This window comes from Kogia breviceps, chromosome 5, assembly GCF_026419965.1.
Source record: "Kogia breviceps isolate mKogBre1 chromosome 5, mKogBre1 haplotype 1, whole genome shotgun sequence".
Taxonomy (NCBI): Eukaryota; Metazoa; Chordata; class Mammalia; order Artiodactyla; family Physeteridae; genus Kogia; species Kogia breviceps.
Genome location: NC_081314.1, coordinates 19,598,738 through 19,616,084, shown reverse-complemented (window position 1 = coordinate 19,616,084; position 17,347 = coordinate 19,598,738). Strand labels below are relative to the sequence as shown.

The 17,347-nt window shown below is 36.7% G+C and overlaps 1 protein-coding gene across 20 annotated transcripts in view; it reads left to right on the top strand.

The window, feature by feature from the left end:
• Nucleotides 1–17,347, top strand: part of CEP63 (centrosomal protein 63) — an 83,524-nt gene that overhangs the window by 10,689 nt on the left and 55,488 nt on the right. For 15 of the 20 annotated variants that reach the window (XM_059064135.2, XM_067033760.1, XM_067033763.1 and 12 more), the window contains exons 4-5: nt 15,614–15,709; nt 16,545–16,667. In XM_059064135.2, the coding sequence (XP_058920118.1) occupies nt 15,614–15,709; nt 16,545–16,667 (219 nt within the window). Of the gene's footprint in view, nt 1–8,112; nt 8,189–13,709; nt 13,825–15,613; nt 15,710–16,544; nt 16,668–17,347 lie in introns of those variants that run through there. The other 5 variants (XM_067033756.1, XM_067033755.1, XM_067033758.1 and 2 more) reach the window with 2 other exon arrangements.

Genomic DNA, 17,347 nt, shown 5'->3' with positions numbered 1-17,347 from the left:
CCAGAGTGGAATTACTAGATCATATGGTAGTTCTATTTTTAATTTTTTGAGGCACCTCCATACTATTGTCCATAATGGTTGCACCAACTTAACATTCTCACCCAAGTGTACAAGGGTTCCCTTTTGTCCACACCCTTGCCAACACTTGTTATTTGTTGTCTTTTTGATACTAGCCATTCTGCAAGGTGTGAGTTGATATCTCTGTGGTTTTGATATGCATTTCCCTGATGATTAGTGATGTGGACCATCTTTTTCATGTACCTGTTGGTCATCTGTATGTCTTCTTTGGAAAAATGTCTATTTGGATCTTCAGCCCATTTTTTCAGTGGATAGTTTGTTTTTTTGCTATTGAATTGTAAAAGTTCTTTGTATATTTTGGATATCAGCCCCTTGTCAGATACGTGATGTGCAGTTATTTTCTCCCATTCAGTAAGTTGCCTTTTCATGTTGATGATTTACTTTGCTGTGTAGAAGCTTTTTAGTTTGATGTAGTCCCACTTGTGTAGTTTTGGTTTTGCTGCTTTTACTTTTTTTGCTTTTGCTTTTGGTGCAGATTCAAAATACCATCACTAAGACCTATATCAAGGGGCTTACTGCCTATGTTTTCTTCTAGGAGTTTTATGGTTTCAGGTCTTACGTTCAAGTCTTTAATCCATTTTGATTTAATTTTTGTGAATGGTGTCAGATAGTGGTCCAGCTTCATTCTCTTGCATGTGGCTGTCCAGTTTTCCCAACATCATTTATTGAAGAAACTGTCCTTTACCCATCGTATATTCTTGGTTTATTTGTCATAAATTAATTGACCATATATGTGTGGGTTTGTTTCTGCGATCTCTATTCTCTGTTCTGTTCTATCGATCTAAGTCTCTGTTTTCATGCCAATACAGTACCATTTGTATGTAATAATAACCTTATAATATACTTTGAAGTTAGGGAGTATGGTGCCTCCAGTTTTGTTCTTCTTTCTCAAGATTGCTTTGGCTATTCAATTCCATGCAAGTTTTAGGATTTTTTGTTTATTTGTATGCAAAATGTCATTGGAATTTTGATAGGGATTGCACTGAATCTGTAGATTGCTTTGGATAATATGACAGTTTTAACAATATTGATTCTCTCAATTCATGAGTATAGAATATCTTTCCATTTATTTGTGTCTTTTTCAGTTTCTTTCATTAATGTCTTATAATTTTCAATATACAGATCTTTCACCTCCTTGGTTAAATTTATTCCTAGGTATTATATTCTTTTTGATGCAGTTGTACATGGGATTATTTTCTTAATTTCTCTTTTTGATAGTTTATTATTTAAAAAACAATAGATTTTTGTGTATTGATATTGTATTCAGTAACTTTATTGAATTCATTTATTAGTTCTGTTAGTTTGTGATAGAGTCTTTAGGGTTTCCTAGCTATTTTCATATGATCTGCAGTGAGTTTTACTTCTGCCTTTTCAGTTTGGATGCCTTTTATTTCTTTTTCTTGCCTAGCTATTCTGGCTAGGATTTCCAATACTATGTTGAATAAAAGTGGTAAGAGTGGATATCCTTGTCCTCTTCCTGATCTTAGAGGAAAAGCTTTGAGCTTTTCAACATTGAGTATGATTTAGCTGTAGGCTTGTTATATATGACCTTAACTATGTTGAGGTATGTTTCCTCTATACCTGCTTTTTTGAGAGATTTGAGGTTTTATTATAAATGAATTAAAATTTTGTCAAATGCTTTTTATACATCTGTTGAGATGATCATATTATTTTTGTCTTCATTTTGTTAATGAGGTGTATCACACTGACTGATTTACAGATGTTGGACCATCCGTGTATCCTTGGAATAAATTTCACTTCATCATTGTATATGATCCTTTTAATGTATTGCTGAATTCAGTTTGCTAATATTTTGTTGAGAATTTTTGCATCTGTGTTCATCGGGGATATTAGCCTGTAAAGATAAATTTTTTTTGTTTGGTGGCATTCTTGTCTGGTTTTGGTACCAGGCTAATACTGGCCTCATAAAATGTGTTTTGAAAAGATTCCCCCCCTCTTATATTTTTTGGAAGAATTTGAAAAAGCTTGATATTAATTCTTCTTTGAATGTTTGGTGGAATTCACCAGTGAAGCCATTTGGTCCTGGACTTTTGTTTGTTGAGAGTTTTTGTTTACTGAATTGATCTGCTTGCTGGTAAGTGGTCTGTTTAGATTTTCTATTTCGTCATGATTCAGTCTTAGTAGCTTATATGTTTGTCAGAGTTTATCCACTTCTTCTAGTTTGTCCAATTTGTTGGCATGTAATTTTTCATAGTAGTCTGTATGATCCTTTGTATTTCTCTGGTGTTGCTTGTAATATCTCCTCTTTCATTTCTGACTTACTTGAGTCTTTTCTCTTTTTTTTCTTGGTGAGTCTAGCTGAGTTTTTGTCAATTTTATTTCTCTTTTCACAGAACTAGCTCTTAGTTTCATTGATCTTTTCTGTTGTCTTTTTAGTCTCTATTTCATTTATTTCTGCCCTAATTTACTAACTTTGGGCTTTGTTCTTTTTCTAGTTCCTTAAGGTATAGTCATGTTTGTCTGAGGCTTTTCTTGTTTCTTGAGGTAGGTGTTTATCACTATGAACTTCCCTCATAGAAATGTTTTTGCTGCATTCTGTAAATTTTGGCATGTTACATTTCCATTTTGTTTTTCTCAAGGTATTTTTTGATTTCTCTTTTGATTTCTTCTTTGCCCATTGGTTATTCAGTAGCATGTTGTTTAATCTCCACATATTTGTGTATTTCCCATTTTTCTTCATGTAATTTCTCATTTCATGCCATTGTGGTTGGAAAAGATGCTTGATATGATTGCAGTCTTCTTAAATTTATTAAGACTTGATCTGTGGCCTAACATATGATCTATCTTGGAAGATGTTCCATATACACTTGAGAAGAATGTATATTCTGTTGTTTTTGGATAGAATAGTCTATAAATATGTGTTAAGTCCATCTGGTTTAACATGTTGTTTAAGGCTGATGTCTCCTTATTGATTTTCTGTCTGGATGATCTTTCCATTGATGTAAGTGGGATATTACAGTTCCCTACCGTTATTGTATTGCTGTTGATGTCTCCCTTTAGGTCTGTTAATAATTGTGCTACATGTTTAGGTGCTCGTATGTTGGCTGCATAAAGATTTACAAATGTTATATCCTCTCATTGGATTAACCCCTTTATCATTATGTAATGTCTTCTTTGTCTCTTATTAAAGCATTTGTATTAAAGTCTTTTTTTTGTGTGTGTGATATAAGTATAGCTACTCCATCTTTTCTGTTTCCATTTGCATGGAATCTCTTTTACCATCCCTTCACTTTCAGTTTATGTCATTATATCTAAATTATCTCTTACAGGCAGCATATATAGATGTGTCTTGCTTTTTATTCCTTCAGCCACTCTATGTCTTCTTGTTGGAGAATTTAGTCCATTTACATTTGAAATTATTATTGATGGATATGTGCTTATTGCCATTTTGTTAATTGTTTTCTAGCAGTTTTTGTAGTTTCTCTCTGTTCCTTTTTTCTTCTCTTGCTCTCTTCCTTTGTGGTTTGATGACTTTCTTTAGTGGTATGCTAATGTTCCTTTCTCTTTCTCTTTTGTGTATTTATTCTAGGTTTTTGCTTTGTAGTTGCCTTGAGTCTTACACTTAACAACTTATATCTGTAACAGTCTATTTTAAGTTGATAACATCTTAAGTTTGATCCCATTCTAAAGCTCAACACTTACATGTTTTATGTTTTTGATGTTACATTTTATGTATTTTTACCTTGTGTGTCTTTTAGCTAATTTTATTGTAATCATAGTCCTGTCTTTTAACCTTTATACTAGCTTTTTTAGTGATTAATCCACTACCTTCACTATATATTTACTTTTCCAGTGAGATTTATTCTATCATATGTGTTCTTGTTACTAATTAGCATCCTTTCTTTCAGCTTAAAGAAGTTCCTTTAAAATTTCTTGTCAGGTCAGTTTAGTTTAGTAGTGGTGAACTCCTTTAACTTTTGCTTCTCTGGAAAACTCGTTATCTCTTCTTCAATTCTGAATGAAAACTTTGCTCGGTAGAGTATTCTTGGTTGGAAGTTTTCTTCTTTCAGCACTTTGAATGTATCATGCTTTCTGGCCTGCAAAGTTTGTGCTGAAAAATCTGCTGATAGTTTTATGAGGGTTCCCTTGTATAGAACTAGTTGTTTTTCTTCTGCTTCTTTTAAGATTCTCTCCTTGTCTTTAACTTTCAACATTTTAATTATAATGTGTCTTGGTGTGGGTCTCTTTAGTAGCATCTTTTCTGGGACTCTCAGGGCTTCCTGGATCTGGACGTCTGTTTCCTTCCCCAAGTTAGGGAAGTTTTCAGCCATTATATTTTCAAATAAGTTTTCTGCCCCTTTCTCTCTTCTCCTTCTGGGAGCCCTGTAAAGTAAATGTTAGTCTGTTTAATGTTCCACAAATTCCTTTTTTCATTTTTTTTTCTTTCTGCTGCTCTGATTGGGTAAGTTCCATGGCCTTGTCCCTGAGTTGACTGATATTTTCTTCTGCTTCATCTAGTCTGCTGTTGAACCCCTCTAGTGTATTTTTTTCAGTTCAGTTATTACATTCTTTGGCTCTGTGACTTCTGTTTGGTACTTTCTTATATTTTTTCATCTGTTTGTTGAAGTTCTCACTGTGTTCATCCATTCTTCTCCCCATCTTTATGACCATTACTTTGAACTCTTTATCAGGTAAATTACTGATCTCCATTTCATTAAGATTTTTTATGAGGTTTATCTTGTTCTTTCATTTGGAACATATTCCTCTGTTTCTTCATTTTGCTCGACTCTCTGTTGGTACAGTAGATGAAGCAACCACTTCTTCTGAGCTTGATTGAGTGACCTTGTGTAGGAGATGAACCCTGTTATTTAACCCTGCTTCAGCTCCTGGTTGTCTCTCAAACCTCTGTGCTTGTCCAGGCAGCCTATTATATCTTTAGTAGCTCCCAGTAGTTGAAGATGTGCCAAAACCTGTCACTGTCCCAGAGTGGAGGATCTCAGCACCTACATTCAGGTTGACTGGAATCTGGACCCTCAGGCAGCAGCTTTTAAAGTATGCAAATATATACAGTTCTGAGGGGCTGTGAGGGTAGGCCACATTGGTCCTCAGAGCCAGGTGATCTGGAGGTGTCCACTATATGGGCTCCAGATGAACTATTTTCTGGATGATACTGATGGGTTGGAGCAAGGCAGAGGGAGAGTGCCTAGATGGCGTCCACAGCCTATGTTCCTTGATAGCAACTCCGTAGGCCACTAAATGTGAGCCAAACCTGAGGCCTGCTCCTCAGGCCGAAGGTCCAAGACAAGTAAAGAGGACTCTTTCACAGAAACCCTAGGGAGTGTGCCTCATTCTGCTTTCTGTGCAGTGACTTGGGGTTGGTAGCCTGCCAAGAACTATCCCTCTGATTGCCATAGTCTTGTGGGATCCGGGAATGCAAATCCCTCCAGTCACCTAGAGCTAGGTAATCGAGGGGAGTCCACTGGGCACCAGCCACCTGTATAGCTACCCTCCAGGAGACACTGGTGCACTAGAGGCAGCAGAGTGTGAGAGCAAAGGTAGCGCCTGCCCTCCAAGGTCTCTGGAAAGGATTACAGTCAACCTCAAGATGCATGCCTAATCAGAAGCTTGCCCCTCAGTTAGCAGTCAGGATGATCAGTTAATAGTCTCCCTTCGCAGAAAGATTGAGCTCCTGGGTCTGTTGCCTTTGCTGTGCCCTCGGAGTTGTAGCTGTTTAAGAACTCTTTCTCCTTGGACTACAGTCCTGTAGGACCCATGAGTATAAGCCCCACTGACCACCAGAGCAAGTTGATGTAGAGGTGTTCCTTAGCATCAGTCACAAAACTCCAGGCACCAGACAGGGGCATGAACTCCTTTCTGGGTGACACCAATTATTACAGTTCCTTGGCACCCAGAACACAAGCTTCCCTGTCCTCCAGAGCCAGGTAACCAAGAATCATATCCTGGGTAGCAGCTGTAAAAGTCAGGACACCTGATGTGTGTAAAAGCTCCCTTCTGAGAGATACTGGTGCTCTGGAGCACAGCAAAGGTAGTGACTGCCAGTCTTTGTTCCCAGAGCATTCCAGCAGGCTCCTAGATGTGTGTGTTGAACTAGATGCCTGCCCCTCTGATGGAGGTTTTAATATAAACAGGTGAGCCTTATTCACTTTAAGTCTAGGCATGATTGGCTGCCTCTGAGCTGGACTCGGGTGGGTGATTCCAAGCACATGAGCCCTCTAAGAGGTGTTTCTCATCACTATCATTTTGTGGGTCTTGGGACACAAGACCAATTGGTTTTCAAAAATTAGATGTTTTGGGGGCTTATCTCTCAAGTGTATGTCTTAAAAGCTGGGGTGCCCAATGTGGGGTTTGAACCCTTTTTTCCTCAGGGAGTTTTGAGTTCCCTTCTGGTTGTTGGTTGCTATATCAGGGGTGAGGTTTATGGTGAGATGTGTCCCCATCTGCCCTACAGGCCTTTGTATGGTTTTCTTCTCTTTTACCCAATGTGTAGTCGTCACTCAGCCAGCCTTTAGGTTCTTTTCTCGAGAAGAAATTGTTCCATATTTAGCTGTAGATCCAGTGAGTGTCGGAGGAGGTGAGTTCAGGATCTTCCTGCACTGCCATCTTGAACTGGTGATACTGTCTTTTTCATAATGCAAAGAAAGAATTTGTGTGTCAAATTCTGATGGTTTCTTTCAGAAGAAGAATTCGTTGTTGAAAATGCATAAGAATATTAATATTTATTTCAAGGATCATGTTACCTTGGTCACATATAATACATACAGTAACTTCTTTAAGAAAATATAAAGGGTGTCACATGATCTTTGTAAAAACCTTCATTCTATTACATGCCTATGTTAATAATCACTGAGTTTAGCGAATGTTGTTTTTGGCCTCATTGTATGACTAGTGTAAAAAGTTAAGCCCCAAATTCAATAATTGGCTTCTTTTGGTTAGGTTTGAAATAAAATTCAGAAAACTCTTAAAAGATTTATATTTGCACTTGCTGACAGGGAAAAAGAAGGAAAAGAGGAAAATATTATTTGAGATCTCATCACCCATGTTATTGGTGATTTGGGGGAAAAGTTTAATAACATTTGCTTATTGATTTCTTTTAATTTAGCTGGTACAGTGAAAAGAACATTGAATATTGGAAGGGAAGCAGAAAGCATATATAAGTGCAAGAATTGCCCCTAAATTTCTGGCATCAATGTTGATCTCAGAAGGATTGGAAGAGTTGTAGGGAAACACTGGTCCCAAGCCCCACTTGGATGGGCTTTCCTACCAGTAGGATCACCACTCATTAGTGCTGTCATTCAGCTTCTTCAGGGGTGCTTCTGTGAGTGGTAGATTCTGTTGATGATACTCACTTATCAAGAATATTTTAGAAATGTTTCATGTCACAAGGAAAGAGTTAGGCTTCATAAAGTGTTTTTTTCCTTGTCAAGAGACTCAATTGGCCATGTGCACTTTGGGTCAAAGCAGTACAGTTGACCCTTGAACAATGTGGGGGTTGGGGGCATCAACCCCTAATGCACTCGAAAATCCACATATAAGTTTACAGTCAATCCTCCTTATCTGAGATTCCACATTCATGAATTCATGTAGTACTGTAGTATTTATTGAAAAAAAAATCCATATATAAGTGGACTCATGGAGTTCAACCATGTTGTTCAAGGGTCAACCGTACATAGTAACATTGGCCGTGTTAGAGTCAGTGTTCTGAGAATGCCACTTGCTAAACTGGAATTTATTTTAAAATTTGGGTAGACTTTTGAGAATGTATTTTAAAATTACACCTCATGGTACTTCCCTGGTGGTGCAGTGGTTAAGAATATGCCTGCCAATGCAGGGGACATGAGTTTGAGCCCTGGTCCAGGAAGATCCCACGTGCCACGGAGCAACTAAGCCTGCGAGACACAACTGCTGAGCCCGAATGCCACAACTACTGAAGCCCATATGCCTAGAGCCCCTGCTTTGCAACAAGAGAAGCCACTGCAATGAGAAACCCGCGCACCACACGAAGATTAGCCCCTACTCGCTGCAACTAGAGAAAGCCCATGTGCAGCAGTGAAGACCCAACGCAGCCAAAAATAAATAAATTTTAAAAAATTTAAAAAATGAAATTAGACCTCATGAAAAGATATAGAAGGTGGGTAAAAAAGTGCATGGAATGATAATCATATTTGATTTTTTAAAACTCGTAATTTAGGTAGGGTCAGTGCTCCTTGGTAAGTTACTTTAGTTACTACTTCTTTATTTCTCCTGGGGCAAAACAAAAGTAGTTCTGTTTAGAAAGTTAAGGTGATAGTGCTTTCCTAGTTAACACTGTACAGTTGACCCTTGAACAACCTGTGGGTTAGGGGCACTGATCCCCGATGCAGTTGAAAATCTACATATAACTTTACAGTTGGCCCTTGTATCTATATCTGTTCTGAATCCGCAGATTCAACCAACTTTGGATGGGGTAGTACAGTAGTACATATTTATTGAAAAAAATCCATGTATAAGTGGACCTGCACAGTTCAAACCATCAACTATATATGTGGATATCTAAGTTGTTTACTTTGTTAGAAACCCATTAAGGAAATTCCTGTGTGTGTGATCATGAGAATATTCATGCCAAGGCTGTTGAAACTTATTCCTGCAGCTTAGTTTTGATGTCAAGGGCATTACTGCAGTACAGGCAGTAATAAAGCTACTCGTTTTATTGCGCTTCACTCTATAATGCTTTGCCAATATTGTATTTTTTTTACAAATTGAAATTTTGTGGCAACCTTGTGTTGAACAAGTCTGTTGGCACCTTTTTTCTAACAGCATTTGCTCACTTCATGTCTCTGAGTCACATTTTGGTGATTCTTGCAATACTTCAAATCCTCTACCAACATAAAGATTATGACTCACTGAAGGATCTGATGATGGTTAGCATTTTTTTTAGCAATAAAGTGTTTTTAAATTAAGATATATACATTGTTTTATAGACATAATACTCTTGCACACTTAGTTGACTACAGTACTGTGTAAGCATAACATTTATATGCACTGCAAAACCGAAGAAATTCATGTGACTCATTTTATCACAGTATTTGCTTTATTGTGATCTGGAAGGAACCTGCAGTATCTCTGAAGTATGCCTGTACTTAATACCTTAAAGAGGAATTAAAGAGATTGAGTAGATAGATTCCTTGGTAAATATTTGAAGATTACAGGTTTGGCCTGGGGACATAAAAGATGTTTAGAAATGTAGCTGTCAATGATTTGCTGCTTCATTGATTGGGTTGCTGGAAGTTGATTAAGTTTATAGAGGTAAAGTGTTTTTACCAGATACTAATTATAGGAATCTGTTCCATAGAGTTTGTCTGTGAAATTGTAATTTCACTGTTATTGGTAATAACATGTTTATAATTTACTTTGAATAGCACATGATAGAAGAACTAGAATATAGAGCTTTAAGTTTTTGTCAGTTTTATTTGTTTGAAAGTTTCAGGCCTAGAAGCAGTTAGTCCTATGGTATAAACCAGTGCTACTGAAATGACAGGTCCATGGTGAGATGAAAGGCTTGCACCAGAATGTAAAGTAGTACACTGCATCCTTCACAGAAAGTTTTGCTGTATAAAAATGTCAGTTGCACTAAACAGTGTGTTTTGTAACATAATTGATGTACATTCTGCTTCAAGGTTCTTATCTCACACTGGATTGCTGTTGTGACCAGCTCCAGCCCGTCTGCAGATCATACTTGGAGGAGTACTAGTATAAACAACTTGTTTCATAAGCGAATGATCTATTTTCTGATTACATTGTTGGGATTGGATTTGTTTTAATGGACATTTCTGCTGCTGTTACCTTCTAATGCCCTGCAGGGTAGGTAGAGCTAATGAAACAAGTAAGGAATTTGGAGTCCTGGCTGTGCCTTTTCTCAGCTGAACAGCCTTGGACAAATAATTTAACCTCTCTGAGCCTGTTTCATCATGTGTAAAATTAGGATATAATCCTATGTTCCTGTGTTGTTGTGAAGATTGAGTTACTGTTTAAGAAACCACTTTGAAAACTCTAAATTGTAGTTAAAACAATATCATTCATACTGACAGTTTTCAAACCTTTGCTTCCATTTCTCTAATGCCATCTCTTGCTCTCAGCAATTAACCTCTTTCTTCCTCTTTTTCTTTAAGAAATTTAGATATTGTTGCATGCCCATTATGAAACAGACTCTGGTAAATAAATGAAATTAAGCAATCTTTTCTTCACATTTTATATTTATGCTTGCCTTACATAGTAAATGAAAAGAAAAATGGTTCTACAAAGCTCGTAAGAGAAAACAGTGATCATCTGCCCTATTTCTCTGAACCTAGGATTCTTGCTTCTCTGAGGCAGTCATTTCAGTGTCCTTTACCCCTTTTTTTTGTTTGTTATTCTCTTCATATTTCTATATAACATTTTATGGCAATATTCTTAATTTTCAGTTTTAACTATTTCTCTAATAACTTGCTGCTATGAAAATTAAGGACTTTGCTCTCATATACAATTTCCATCCCCTCATCCTGCCAGAATTGTATATCTTAATTTTTCGTTAGGTCAGTGTTTAGTGTTTATATCATTACGATGGTAATTATTATTTACAACTGAGTCAGATAGCATAATAATAATCAAACTTATTTCTTATGCAATGTTTTTGTTTTCTGGGGAATTAGTAACTGTCTCATTTTTATTTGCTTTTTTAAAAAGTACCTTCTCAATGATAGGAAGAATTGATAATGCCAATATCTAGATTTGCCATGGATCTCTTTCTATCTTTTATTGCTTCTGCTTTTTTTCACTTTTGTTGTCTTATCTCCTTGTGTGTGGGGGGGTTACTTTCTGAGTGGGTTATTAAGTACTGTATTTGTAAAATTATTTGAAGAAATAGTTTAAGATACAGAATAATGTTTTTTTTTTTCCTTTGGAGAAAGTTTAGGTTGCTTTTTCCAAGTTCCTGGAGTCCCTAGCACTTTGGAGATGCCTGGGGACAGACATTAGCACTCTCTTAAGATCATCTTAAACTGATTTCAGAGATTCAAATGTCTGCAGTTGATTGGCAATTTCAAGAAGGCCTGTTCTACATCTGGCCCATTCTTACTCCTAGGGTACAGCCTTTCAGGGTCCCAAATCAAAGCAAGGAGGGGTTCAGAGCTGTCTTGGGCACCAAATCTTTTATTCTCTTAGCCCCTTGAAGTTATCAAAACCCCCATTTGGCCTCTTATCCTTTCAGCTGCCTTCTCTAGTTTCAGTTAATACTTGCCCCAAACTCTGGGCTCACCTTCCTACACCTCAAGCCTAGCCCAGATGCTGACCTGGTAATTCTTCCCTATCATGTTAGCACTTGACTTCAGACACACTTTAAGAAATCTTACTTATATAGTTGTCCTCAGTGTATGGACTGGCCCAGAATACCTAGTCTGCCATTACCAAATATTAAAGTCTGAAAGATTCACATTTAACTAAAAACATCCTGAGTGAAATTTACTACTAAATTCTACAGCCAATCAAACTTTCAACCAGATGTGAAAAGAGAATAAAGGTATTTTCGGACATATAAAATCTCAAAAGAATGTTCTACCAAAATGAGAAGTAAACTTACGAAGAAGATGACAGAATTCTTTTAAAAAGCAAAAAGCAGAAAAGCACAGAAAGCCTCCAGAATAATGGTGAAGGGAGTTCCCAAGATGACAACTCTACAGGTAGCCTAGAGTAACTTACCAATATTTGAGAATAGCAAACTCCAGGAAGGATGTTTTCACTGGAAGAAAGAGAGTAAAAGAAAGGAAAGGAAAGGAAATTACAATAGCTATGTTTACTGTGTTCAAGGAGATAAAAGATAAGATTGAGCATTTCAGGAAAGAATTGGAAACTATTAAAAGATGAGTGGAAATCATAATGTTGAAAAATAGAATAAATGAAGTTAAGGCCTTAAAGATTAGGAGATAATTGGTGAACTGGAAGATATGACAGAAGAAAATGTTTGGAATAAAGCACAGACAGAATGATAGAAAATATAGAAGAGAGGATAAGAGAAAAGAGGATACAGTGAGAAGGTCAAATATGAGTGTTTTGGGAATCCCTGAAGGAGAAAACAAAGTGAGAATGGGCTAAAGTGATATTTGAAGATAAGTTGACTGAGATTTTGCCAAAAGTGAGGAAGGCCATATACTTAAGAAATCCAAAAACCTCAAGCAAGGTAAACAAAAAGAAATGTTTACCTAGGTTGGAAACTAAAGACAAAGAGGACATCTGAAAAGTTATCAAAGAAAACAAAATAAAACAAAACCAGATATTTACCAAGAAAAAAAAGTGATCTACGAACAGCTTCTAACAGCTGACTTGTCAGCTAAAACAGTGAAAGCCAGAAGACAATAAAAATAGAATGATGTCCACAAAGAAATGACTTTTTTCCCTGCCAAACCAGAAATAAATTCTATACCCAGAATAAAGGTGAAATCAAGACATTTTCAGATCAACAAAGATTGAGAGAATTTGTCACTAGGAGACCTGCACCAAGGAAATACTAAAAGAATGTTCTTCAGGCAGAAGGAAAGTGACCCCAGATGGAAGCTCAAGAGATAAAGGAAGAAATGAAAGGCGACAGTAAATATGTGGGTAAATCTAAACGAATATTTACTGTATATAACAACAAGAGCCTTCTGTTGAACATATATGTGGAATTATGATGACATTTCAGTCAAGTTGGTGAGGGGGTAGATGGAATTAAAGTATTTCTGTAGTCCTTGGGTTGCCTGGGATGGTAAAACTAATGTTAATGTTAGCTAATGTTAATTAACATTAGTTAAGTCTAATGTTAATTAGTTAGGTTTTAATCTTGAGACAACCATTAAAAGTATATAGTAATATGTTAATAGAGTATATGTCTTCTAAGCTAACAGAAGGAGAAAAATGAAGTAAGAAGTTATCAGCCCCAAAGAAGGCAAGAAAGGAGAGACAAAGGAACATAGGAACATAGAGCTTATTAAGTACAAATAGCACTTAGTAAGACAATAGATATAACTCCAAAGAGGTCCGGTAGATGTAAATGTACTAAATGGCTTAATTAAAAGATAAAAATTGTCCAACTGGGTAAAGATAATTGAACTCAATTATTTGATGTTTACAAAGATACAGCAAAGTTGAAAGTAAAATGTAAAATTAAAATATATACCATACAAACACTGAATAGAGAGATGGTGTAGCTAAACTGTACTTGAAGCAGAAGCAGTGAACATTACCAAAGGTGAAGAGAAACACTTCATAATGATAAAATATGAAATCTCCGTATATGTAGCTGTAGCAGATATTCTTATTGGCCTGTATCACATCCTCCTTGCCCCGTCATTTCACCTGGATATTACATACAGCTCGCTGTGTACTGCCAGCATCTCACTACACTGTGCTTCTCTTTCTGGAAACTTAAAAGCTGCTCAGGTGAAACCTGGGATTGTGGGGGCAGTTAACACTCCTGGGGCAAGCCTCAGCAGTGGAGGGACTGGAATCGGTGAATAAAGTCTCCAACTTCCCATCCCTTAGAGGGACAATTCTGAAACACATTCTGTTTGGTTCCTTGGTGAGTTTCCTGTGGGAGTGGTTCCAGCGCTTACTGCAGAAATCAGCTCAGTAGCACACTTTATTGGCTTTCCTTCCTTCTCTAGATCTCTCTCTTCATTTCCTTACTGTGTTTCCTGGGATCACCTCCAATTACCTACCTGCCCTAAAATCTACACTTTTGGGAGAACTCAAACTAAGACAACAAAAAAATCTGAATTTGTAAGTATCTAATTAATTTAAAAATTTTCTCTCTCTTATCTGTATGCAAAGAGTGGCAGAACTACAGGGAGGAATAGATGAAGCCACAATTGTCGTTGGGGATTTTAACCCAATTTTCTTAGTAACTGATGGAACAAGAGACAGATATCAGTAAGGATGTAGATTTGAGCACCATGATCAACAAACTTGACCTAATTTATATATACAGAAAATTGCACAGGAGAACTGTGGTGTACGTTTTTTCTAGCACAAGCAACTCTTTCCAAAACTGACCATATGATAAATCTTGACACAATTCAGAGTCTTGAAATAGTGGAGTATGTTCTTTGAACATAGTGGAAACAAATTACAAAAAGATACCTAAATACTAAAAACCCTTTGACATACTTTTGTAAATGTTTTTCTCAGTTTATTGATTTTTAATTTTAATGGGATTTTTTCAGATATAGAAGTTTCACATTTTGCAGTCAGATCTGTCATTCTCAAATGACTCTTTCATTAGTTTTAAGCTCAGTTTCTCCCTATCCAGGAATTCAGTAAATACTCATTTAAATAAAAAAAAATTTTTTAAGTAGTTTTTTCTATTTTTTGGCTATATTTAATCATTCCTCTGGTTTGAACTTCAGAATCACTTTTTCGTTCCAAAAAAGAATTCTACTAGAATTTTTAATTGCAATTGCATTAACTCCTTGTTCTTATAAGAATTTTATGTTTATATTTTGTTATTCGGGTATAATTGAGATATAGCATTATATTAGTTTAGTTATACAATGTAATGATTTGATATTTGTATATATTGTGAAATGATCACCACAATAAGTCTAGTAACATCTGTCACCATACATAGTCACAAAATATTTTTTCTTGTGATGAGAACTTTTAAGATCTACAGTTTTTAATTTTTAATTACTATTTTGTATTGTGATTGAGATTACTACTTGCTGTTCCCAGTTCTTCCTTTCCCTTCTAGCTATTAGTAGATGAAATGCTAACTGGTTATTGAGAGATGTAGAGAAATGCTGATGGATATTGATGGAAGTGAGGGCTGGGCATGAGCTAGCTGTGGCTGGCATCAAACCACTGAAAAATGGGTTAGGATAACATGCTCACTGTGGCTGGTGAAACTGGTTTTCTTTGAAGTGGGGTAAATGGTAAAGCAGGTACAAGTCTCTTGCTGTCTTTCTGTCCGATGTTACTATTCTGTACTTTGATTTATAGAATTTATTCTTGAAGTCTTATAGGTTTTTGTTCCATATTTTTAGATTCCAAGGTTCTTGTAACTTTATCTCTCTTAATTTTTTGTGAGGTTTTTTTTGATTAAAAAGGGATGGGGAGAATAAATGAGACAGGAAGTTTCCCTCTAAACCTAGAAATTCTAGAACAATTGCTCATTTTCCATTTTTTGGCATTGTTAGGGATTATTAAATAATTAGATATTTGACTTCCTGAGAAACTGTACAGTTGAGAACATGTATTCACAGATAAGTACAAAGGTTATTTCCTGGGCTTCCCTGGTGGCGCAGTGGTTGAGAGTCTGCCTGCCGACGCAGGGGACACGGGTTCGTGCCCCGGTCCGGGAAGATCCCACATTGCGCGGAACGGCTGGGCCCGTGAGCCATGGCCGCTGAGCCTGCGCGTCGGGAGCCTGTGCTCCGCAGCGGGAGAGGCCACAACAGTGAGAGGCCCGCATAACGCAAAAAAAAAAAAAAAGGTTATTTCCTGTTTTTGTGTTTCAGGGTTATTGTTTCAATGCTAATAGTGAAAAATGCTACCACCTCTCTGCTTTTAGGTTGGAATGTTGCGTCATCAGGTTGAAGAACATGAAAAAGTCAAGCAAGAGATGGCCATGGAGTATAAGCTGGAGTTAAAGAAACTACATGAAGAAGTAAGATTTTAATTCTGTTATGTGTTGTATAATTCTGTCTCTTCAACCCATGAGAATTTTGTTAATGAGCCAGTTTCTACTTCATAGAGTGGATGTATATATACTAAGGGAGGTGCAGGGGTAGAAATCTATTTCTCTGTTCTTAAACCCAGGTAAAGAATCTTGCCTATTTATATGTTTGATACTACCTACAACAGCGATTCTAAAATGTGTTTGTTGGTTGAGTACCTGAAAGAAATAGAGCTATTTTTGTATAATACCATGAAATACTGATACCAAAAGCTTATATTAAATGTTTTAATTTTTAAGTTGAATCAGTTACTAGATTTTAAATAATGGAGGATCCAAAGGTTTCAGAAGCATTTTGGGATAGATAAGAAAAGTAAGAAAATTCTATCAGTTAACTCAATTTTATTCTTCAGATTGGGAAAAAACTGCTTTTATTTTCATTTAATTCCACAGTACTCCTCTCTTGCTTACTTACTCAGTGTTCCGCAGGAGAATGGTTCAAGAACCACAGGCCTAGAGAAGAGAGACAGGATTTGCTGCTTTTATTGTGGTGGTGGGTTTGGGGGCCCCTAAGTCCAAGGCAATTGTACATTGTAAGAAAAATTAAACTTCTGTTTATAAGATATTTTCCCTTTATTTTTTCTTTGACTCTGTATTTTCTGGTGTTTATTTTTTATATGTAGTTTTGGTTGTTATTTTACCTGACATGCTGTCTATTTTCAGGGGTACTAGTTAGCTCTGCACGTGCTTTCATAATGCCAATTTGTTGTATCAGCACTGTTTACACATTCTTAAATTTTAAGTCTAGAAATAACTGTGTCTACAGTTAGGCAGACTGAAGAGAAGCTATGAAAAGCTACAGAGAAAACATGTAAGAGACTTCAGAGGAAATGCCAGAAATCACAGGGAAGATCAGTCTGAAATTGAGAGGTTAACTGGAAAAATAGAGGTATGTTCATAGTACTGATTTGCTCATAGTGATTGTCAGCCTTCATGTAGGAAAATGCTGTTTCTAATACTGCTGTTTCCTGAAACCAATTTTCTCTCATCTCCAGGACTACTACTGAGCTATTTCAAAGGTGGGAGGGTGATCCACTGTGCATCCTGTCACCAGGATGGTTACTAGCTATCAGTAGCTCTCAACAGGGCAGTACCATCCTTTGAGGGCATTGGAAATGTATGGAGACATTGTTTCGGTTGTCAGAATGACTGGGAGTGAAACTGGTGTGTAGGGCACAGGGACCAGGGACACTAAACATGCCTGTGATTTTCCACGCAGGAAGGAGTATTGAACCCAAAATGCCAATACTGAGGAACATTGACTACCAGTTACTAGCTGTCCTCCATGGGCAGTGTCCTTGTCTTATCACCTAACAGAGTAGGGGCTTAGAAAGTGTTGAAGGTACTAAGTGTTGAAGCTTTTTTGTACAGAGTACTCTGCATATCAGATTGTTTATCGTCAGTTCCCATTTAGATATGGTAAGTCACTTACCTCCCCCTTTACTGACTTTGTTTTTATTAAGACTGAGTAACTCCATTATTATTGTATATATTGATTCCCTAGAGGAGTTAAGGGAGTGGTGGGTTAACACCACCAAGAGTAGATGAAAGAGCAGCACGAGGCTGTCA